This window comes from Onychomys torridus, chromosome 1, assembly GCF_903995425.1.
Source record: "Onychomys torridus chromosome 1, mOncTor1.1, whole genome shotgun sequence".
Classification (NCBI taxonomy): Eukaryota; Metazoa; Chordata; class Mammalia; order Rodentia; family Cricetidae; genus Onychomys; species Onychomys torridus.
In genome coordinates this window covers 98,853,637-98,862,265 of record NC_050443.1, presented here as the reverse complement: position 1 = coordinate 98,862,265, position 8,629 = coordinate 98,853,637, and the positions used below count along the sequence as shown (strand labels likewise).

Genomic DNA, 8,629 nt, shown 5'->3' with positions numbered 1-8,629 from the left:
CAATATACAAATATGTCATGCTTTATTTGTACATTGTACCATGGTTGGACATTGGATGGTTTCCAACTTTGGGCTTTTACAAATAAAGCTATTGTACACATTCTTGCATCCATACATTCATTTCCCCTAGAGAGGGATTGTTGGGCCACACAACAGATGTGTTTTGCTTTAATAGAAATTGCCACATTTCAAAGTGGTAAAAATTTACATTTTCTTTCCCTGAGCCGCATCCCAGCAGCAGGAGCGTTCTGGTCACTCTGGTGTCTTGGCATGGACGGTCATCTTGTATAAAACCATTCTACTGACTCTGTGGCTGTGTTTCATTGTGACTTCAATTTGTATTTCCACAATAGGTGAGGCTGTCAAGTTCCTTTCCACTGTTCCTTTAGGAGTGACAGGGGTTGGGTTTTTTTTGAGATACAGTCTCAAGTAGCCCAGCCTGGCCTGGAACTTCTGATTCTCCTGCCTCCAGTTCTCAAGTGCTAAAATGATGGGTGTGTGCTACTATGCCTGGTTCAACTGTGTGTGTGTGTGTGTGTGTGTGTGTGTGTGTGTGTGTGTGTGTGTGTGTATTTTGTGTTACTGAGGATTGAACTTAGAACCTTGGGTATACTGGGCAAGTGAGTCACACCTCTAGATGTTAAGCACTTTTGCATATGCATTTCCCATTTGTGTTTGTCTGAGTTGCTGTGCATTTTAAAAATAAGTATGTTTATCCTTTTCATATTGAGCTTAAATCCTCTATATAATCTGAATGATGTTTTGTTTTTGTTTTCTCCAGACAGAGTTTCTCTGTGCGGTTCTGGCTGTCCAGGAATTCACTCTGTAGACCAGACTAGCCTTGGACTCAGAGATCTGCCTGCCTCTGCCTCCAGAGTGCTGAGATTAAAGGCATGGGCCACCACTGCCCAGCATTTAACAAAGTTTTAGCTCACGCAAAATTTACACACAAACACACACACACACACACACACACACACACACACACACACACACACACCTCATTACCAATACTCAAGCATTTGAAGTCAGTTTGACTCTATTAGTAAAAGCAATTTTCTCATTTTAGGAAATGATTCCAGATCATTCATCTAACACACGATGTCCCCATTCATGTGTACATGGTATAGCCAGGTTCAAAGGATGCATCTGCCATTCAGAGGCCAGAGCAGAGCATTTACTCTGGACTGGGTCCATAGTAGCCTCTGGTTAGCAGGTGATGGTGGTGGTGATGGGGCTTGGCTCTTGTCTGTGTCTTCCCCCAAGCTAGGCTGCTGGTGCCTGCCTTTGCCCATGGATCCGGGTGGTAAGAAGTATAGGGCAGAACCAGGAGGAGAAGCTTCATCAGGCTACTATCCAGAGATGGGTTGCTATATCCAGTTGGGTGTTCACTGCTTACCACGTGACTACCATATGGCAGGTTCTGGTGATCCATGGATAGTTAAGACAGCAGCTTCTTGTGGGGAGGGAACTGTGGTCAAGAGTTAGGACATTGAGCAGGACATCACAGTCTACAGTGCTGAATGCCCCAAGAGGCATAGCTGGTCAGGAAAGCCAGAAGAAGAGGAAGGCCAGAAGCATCCAGATGTGCCTGGAGGTCCTTAGCTCTGGATGGGTACCAGAGACATCTTCACAGTGGAACCGATGCCATCTGAGCTGTGCCTTGACAGATAAGCAGGAGTCACTAGGCAGAAGGCAGCAACAGAAACTTCCTAGTGAGCTCAGTCTAGAGTGTACGGTGTGTCGTGGGACACGGCAGGGGGACGAGGGACTGTTTGTGTGTGGAGGACACTGCAGGGGATGAGGGACAGTGTGGAGGACACTGCAGGGGGATGAGGGACTGTGTGTGTGTGGAGGACACTGCAGGGGATGAGGGACTGTGTGTGGAGGACACTGCAGGGGATGAGGGACAGTGTGTGTGTGGAGGACACTGCAGGGGGATGAGGGACAGTGTGTGTGTGTGTGTGGAGGACACTGCAGGGGATGAGGGACAGTGTGTGTGTGTGTGTGGAGGACACTGCAGGGGATGAGGGACAGTGTGTGTGTGTGTGTGTGTAGGACACTGCAGGGGATGAGGGACAGTGTGTGTGTGTGTGTGGAGGACACTGCAGGGGATGAGGGACAGTGTGTGTGTGTGGAGGACACTGCAGGGGATGAGGGACTGTGTGTGTGTGGAGGACACTGCAGGGGATGAGGGACTGTGTGTGTGTGGAGGACACTGCAGGGGATGAGGGACAGTGTGTGGAGGACACTGCAGGGGATGAGGGACTGTGTGTGTGTGTGTGGAGGACACTGCAGGGGATGAGGGACAGTGTGGAGGACACTGCAGGGGATGAGGGACTGTGTGTGTGTGGAGGACACTGCAGGGGATGAGGGACTGTGTGTGTGGAGGACACTGCAGGGGATGAGGGACTGTGTGTGTGTGGAGGACACTGCAGGGGATGAGGGACAGTGTGGAGGACACTGCAGGGGATGAGGGACAGTGTGGAGGACACTGCAGGGGGATGAGGGACAGTGTGTGTGGAGGACACTGCAGGGGATGAGGGACTGTGTGGAGGACACTGCAGGGGGATGAGGGACAGTGTGTGTGGAGGACACTGCAGGGGATGAGGGACTGTGTGTGTGTGGAGGACACTGCAGGGGATGAGGGACAGTGTGTGGAGGACACTGCAGGGGGATGAGGGACTGTGTGTGTGTGGAGGACACTGCAGGGGATGAGGGACAGTGTGGAGGACACTGTAGGGGATGAGGGACTGTGTGTGTGGAGGACACTGCAGGGGGTGAGGGACTGTGTGTGTGTGGAGGACACTGCAGGGGGATGAGGGACAGTGTGTGTGTGTGTGTGTGGAGGACACTGCAGGGGGATGAGGGACTGTGTGTGTGTGTGTGTGTGTGTAGGACACTGCAGGGGATGAGGGACAGTGTGTGTGTGGAGGACACTGCAGGGGATGAGGGACAGTGTGTGTGTGTGTGTGGAGGACACTGCAGGGGATGAGGGACAGTGTGTGGAGGACACTGCAGGGGGATGAGGGACTGTGTGTGTGTGTGTGGAGGACACTGCAGGGGATGAGGGACAGTGTGTGTGTGTGTGTGTGGAGGACACTGCAGGGGATGAGGGACAGTGTGTGTGTGTGTGTGGAGGACACTGCAGGGGATGAGGGACAGTGTGTGGAGGACACTGCAGGGGGATGAGGGACAGTGTGTGGAGGACACTGCAGGGGGATGAGGGACTGTGTGTGTGTGTGTGGAGGACACTGCAGGGGATGAGGGACTGTGTGTGGAGGACACTGCAGGGGATGAGGGACTGTGTGTGTGGAGGACACTGCAGGGGATGAGGGACTGTGTGTGTGTGTAGGACACTGCAGGGGGATGAGGGACTGTGTGTGTGTGGAGGACACTGCAGGGGATGAGGGACAGTGTGTGTGTGTGTGTGTAGGACACTGCAGGGGATGAGGGACAGTGTGGAGGACACTGCAGGGGGATGAGGGACTGACTCTGTGTCCCAGGATACTGCAGGGGGATGAGGGAGGCCTGGGAGGCCCCAGACACAAGGCAAAGAGCCTCCCTGCCCTCAGCCTTCAGAGTGCCCTTAGTGCTAAACATTTTATTTCCCGCAGGTAATCTGGGGGTCACAGCTTTCTCTGTCAGTTTGCTCTTTAGGTCAGGGGTGCTCAGTGGATGGACTAGCTTTTCAAGTCAGAGGAATCACAATTTCTGATCCTTCCCCACAGTTACACTTGTGTGTAAAGCAGCATGTGCCTGGCCCTTCATGAGCACTCATCATATATGGCATCCACTCCTTTTCTTACCTGAGAACACGTCTCTAGCAAAGAATGTCCTTTGGTTCCGTGTTATTTTTCTTCAGGAGCTGGGATCTAGAAGGGAGAAGGCAAAGGAACATGGTTCCCTGGGAATGGGTAATGAATGCTGGGATTAAAGGTGTGTCCATCTGGGTGGTTAACAGGTGGGAGGCACGGCTAGATAAGCATACCTGAAGAACTGGGCTTGCTTAAGGAGGCCTCTAGCCTTGTTGACCTCCTGGGCCAGTATCTTTAAGTCATCCCCTTCAAACAGTGGCAACTGGGGATCCTAGGGGAGGAGAAATGAAGGTCAGATTCAATATACTAAACTGACTAGATGAGACCTGAAATCTAAAGTCTCAGAAGATGGTTCGAGAACATTAGACATAGCCTCTCTCCAGAGGCAGGGAATCCTTGTGGCCGAAGCTTATGCATCTCCACCGATCCAGGCAGCCACTGTATATATGGGATAGTTTGAAATTAGGTGCTGCAAGCCTCAGCATGTGGGGTGGGGGGGGAGGAGGGGAGGGAGCAAGGTAGTGTCCACATTTCAGTGACTTTGGCTCTTCCCTGGGCGCATGAGGAAAAAGTGGTATGTATATGTCTTATCTAAACTGCTGGTCAGGCAGTAAAATAACTTAAGCCCTTTCTCTGCGTCTTCTAGTAAAATAGAGCTTCACAGCAATGTCTCTGAAGACATTAACTACTAAGACTCCAGAGCCCCAGAGCTCTGAGACAGAGAGCCGGCGGCAGTGGGAGAGCAGCTGTTCCCGCTGTGCAGGCAGAAGCCTTCGGATCTGTGTGGTGGTGCACATCTATAATCCCAGAGGGAAGCAGGAGGATCAGGAGTTCAAGGCCAGTCTCAATCACGTAGTGAATTTGAGGCCAGCCTAAGCTATGTGAGACCCTTGTCGAACACCCAAGGCCTGGGGATCTGGAGAGGTAGGTCAATGGAAAAATGCTTCCACCGATTCTGGACTCAGCTTCCAACACTCCTGAAAAGCAGAGATAAAAGTAAAGCCAAGCCTGGTGGTACATACTTGTAATCTCTGTACTGGGGAAGTGGAGGCAGGAGGCTTGGGAGTTCAAGGCCACATAGCAAACCTCTGTCTCAAAAGGCTCTATCAGAACAAAGAGCCAGGTGGTGGTGGTGGTTGGTGGTGGTGGAGGCAGTGGCACATGCCTTTAATCCCAGCACTTGGGAGGCAGAGCCAGGAGGATCTCTGTGTGTTTGAAGCCAGCCTGGTCTACAAAGCGAGTTCCTGGAAAGGTGCAAAGCTACACAGAGAAACCCTGTCTCAAAAAACCAAAAACCTAACCAAAACAAAAAACAACAAAGAAGAGTTAATAATATGTGCACCATTTCCCTGCTAAATGGGCTCCTTGGAACCTTCGGCTCCTCAGCGTTTGTTGTATAATAGTAGCTAACGGATGACTTCATTCCATGCTGCTTAGAGGAAATGAACGCCCGTGTTCCAGAGAATGGACGCAGGGGTCCACAGGAGTTGAAGCACAGTGGCTCTGAACCTTGTCTCGGGGCTCGGCTTCACCCTTCTTCTAACTTTGGGCTCACACTTCAACTTCTTGAGCTGTTTGTCTATGCAGGGATGACGATGTAAGAGTGGCTGACCCAAGGAGGTCATCGAAGTAAAGTGATCCTCGCACATTGTAAACACTCAACAGGTGGACACCGGTCTGACCTAACCTTAGCATTCCCAATCAGTCTCCGCCTTCAGGGGAAGTTGGCCTAGAGGGACAGCCATGGGAAACATGCCCTCTTGATCAACATTGTGTGATTCAAGAGAAGCAGAGATCTCAGGTAGAAGGAAGTCAGTACTTGCCGAGGCTTCTTGAAGCCTCTTCAGGAGACTCACATTTATGACTGGTGACCTACCCTTTCCTTGATGAAGCCTCTGGTGAGCAAGCCATGAATCCCGCTGAGGGTGTCCTCACTCACAGGACAGTGGTAACGTCCTCCGCTGAGGGAAGCCAGCTTCCTCAGGAACTCAACTGCTGCTCTGGAGGAAGAAGAGAGGCTCAGGGACTCACAGAGGCCAGGAGAGGCAAGCAGAGCCCCAGGCCCCGTGGAACTTAAGTCTTGTGGAGCTCAAGGGAAAGCATCCTGGCAAATGGGGCTCAGCTTGTACCATCCAGATCATGGTTAGGACCGTCAAGGACACTCTTAGGCGGGGTATACACATCCCCCAGTAGCGTCTACTGTGTGAAAGGCCTACCAGGACACAAATATGATCCTTATAGAGTTAATAGTTGAGAGAGAGAGAAAATATGTACCCAAGTAACCAATTTTATTAATAACAAAGTTTGTTTTTATTGGGGATTGAACTCAGGGCCTCATCCATCTAATACTATGTACTCTGCCACTGAGACATGCCTTTAGCCCTCAGGATAAAGGGTTCTTTAAAGGGGCTGCACCTTGTCTAACACATGTTCTTCTAGACGACCATCTGAAATAAGAATTGTTCTATCAAGGTCAAGCCAGTTAAAATGCCAGCATGGAGGGGGAGGGGTCCAGAAGGCCTCCTCCTGGCTGAGGAGCTACTGAGAGTTGGTGGCCAGACAGGGAGGAAGAGCTGCTTTTCTCTGAGTGTGTGATCATTGGTAGGTCGCCCAGGCCCCAGCAGATGGCCCCTATCCATGTACATACTGGCAGCACAAATTAGACTCAGTGTTCTATATTAATAAAAAAGAAAGATGGGGCTTGAGAGAAATGGTTCAGTGGTTCAGAACTCTTGTCGCCTTTGCAGAGGACCTGGGTTTGAGTCCTAAGATCTACACAGCGGCTCACAACCATCTATGATTCCAGTTCTGGAGGCATGAACCCCTCTTCTGACTTCTGAAGGTACCAGGCACTCTTGTGACAGACATACCTACATGTAGACAAAATATTCCTACATATAAGATAAAATAAATAATAGTTTTTAAAAAGGAAGAAAACCCATGAAATTGAGAGGGACATATTGTGTGTGGGGGTGTCTAAGGGAAATTGGAGGTTGGAGCTGGGGGTAGGTGTAATCATTCATGCATACATGGATAAAATTTTCAAAGAATAAATAAAAATATTAAAGATAGTGTTATGATGATGTTTTCTTTTCTAATTCCCTCAAGTATTCATAAATGTTTTCTCCAATTAAAGAAGGCCAGAAGGGAGAAGATAACAGAAATCATGAACTGGGGTGCATCAGTTCAAGGGTGTAGAGTGACGGAAGATCGGCTTGTTGCTTGGTCAGTCTGGGGTAGGGAGAGGGTTGCTGCTTTGTGGTGTCCAGGTCACTAATTAAAGCAACGCCTCCCTAGTTCCTGTGTCTAAGGGAGGCCCTGGCCTAGTGGAGGCTCTCAGGCCTTTAGACATGTAGCCTAGGAGAAGCAAGTTCAGCTTACTACAGTGCTCACCTGTCTCTGCTCGTCAGGGAGATAGTATGCACTTTGACGTCTCTCCCTTTCCAGAGCCTTTGCACAGTGTCGAGAATAAGGCTGCAGCTTGTGTCTGGCTTTCCATCAGTTAGGAGATACAGGCCTTGCATATCCTGAAAGCTGAAGGCTTTCTAAGAGAGCATAGGGAGGTAGTGAGACATGGGAAGAGAGATTCACTAGGAAGGACAGAAATGGCCCAAAGGAGGAGGCCCCAAGGAAAATGTGTCTGATTGCCCATTAAGATTCTGTGCCACCAAGACAGCTCACTGCTTTTCATGCAAGCCTGGCAATGTGAATTTGATTCCTGGAACCCATGTAAAGTTGGAAGGAGAGAACTAACTTCACAAAGTTGTCTTCCACATGTATGCCATGCCATGCATGCCCACACAAATCATATCTCCCACCACACACAATGAAAATAAATTTCTAAAAAGATTGAAATTCCATGCGCAGCCTAAGATAGAGCAAGGGAGCTGCTGAGGGTCAGGAGGGGGAGTCTGGACCACTTCCTAGCTTGTTAGTCCCAGACAAGCCACCCAACTTCCCCAAGCCTCTGTGTCTTCCTCTGAAAGTGAGAGCCCTGTATCACCCGGCTATTAGGAGGATGAGATGAGGTGACATGCTGTAGGTCCCAAAGCATCATGGGCTACTGGTATAGGGTGGCACTATTTGTGCTACAATGTGGGGTTCAGTGGCAGCACTTGCCATTAAAGCTGATAAGAATGATGTGTTCCCCTGGGCTTGCAAGTGGGTCACCCACTGCATAGCCTCGTGACACACTGATTCTGTGGTCTCCACCAGAGTGTTCTGCCACGGCTTCAGGTCCTTTGCAAAGCTGAGCAGGTTAAAACTGGAGAGGAAGAAAGAGAAGGGGGCAGAGAGAGGAAAAACCATTGGTAAGAACAGGCCAGTTTGTGTTGATGTTGTGGAAGTCACCTCCATGAGGACTGTTCCCTTGAGGACTCTACCTGAGTCCAGACACTGATAAGGGAGAGGGCACCCCCTGAAAATGCTAGATGCAAATGTAAGGAGATTAAGATATTGCCCTGGAGCAAAATTCAGTGTTCTTTCCTTCTCAACAAATGATTCAAAAGAACATTTCTCATTTCTAAAATCTCTTTCCCCTTGGAACTGTGAGGAACTGGAAGTGTGCTCAGCCTGGGAAAACGGGGAGCTGTCCTCTAATCTTCCTGATCCTACCCACCCCAGCCCTGTCACCTACCTGTCACAGTGCTTCCTCAGCTGCTCCCAAATCAGCAGAACCATCTCTGTCTTCACCTGCTGCAAGTGGGGGCCCATGGAGCCTGACGTGTCCAGCATGATGCACACATTGCTTTCCAAGATGGTGCCAAACAGCCTGCGGCTCCCTACTCCAAGGTGGGTGGCAGAGGCAGGGG

At 50.1% G+C, this 8,629-nt stretch overlaps 1 protein-coding gene across 1 annotated transcript in view; it reads right to left on the bottom strand.

The window, feature by feature from the left end:
* Positions 1 to 905: 905 nt before the first annotated feature.
* Positions 906 to 8,629, bottom strand: part of Vwa3a (von Willebrand factor A domain containing 3A) — a 65,728-nt gene continuing 58,004 nt past the window's right edge. Inside the window, exons 27-33 of the mRNA XM_036196395.1 lie at positions 8,455 to 8,599; positions 7,938 to 8,082; positions 7,212 to 7,363; positions 5,695 to 5,818; positions 3,992 to 4,089; positions 3,810 to 3,875; positions 906 to 1,662 (exon numbers count right to left, since the gene is read on the bottom strand). Coding sequence (XP_036052288.1) covers positions 3,824 to 3,875; positions 3,992 to 4,089; positions 5,695 to 5,818; positions 7,212 to 7,363; positions 7,938 to 8,082; positions 8,455 to 8,599 — 716 coding nt within the window. The 3' untranslated portion in view covers positions 906 to 1,662; positions 3,810 to 3,823. The remainder of the gene's footprint in view (positions 1,663 to 3,809; positions 3,876 to 3,991; positions 4,090 to 5,694; positions 5,819 to 7,211; positions 7,364 to 7,937; positions 8,083 to 8,454; positions 8,600 to 8,629) is intronic.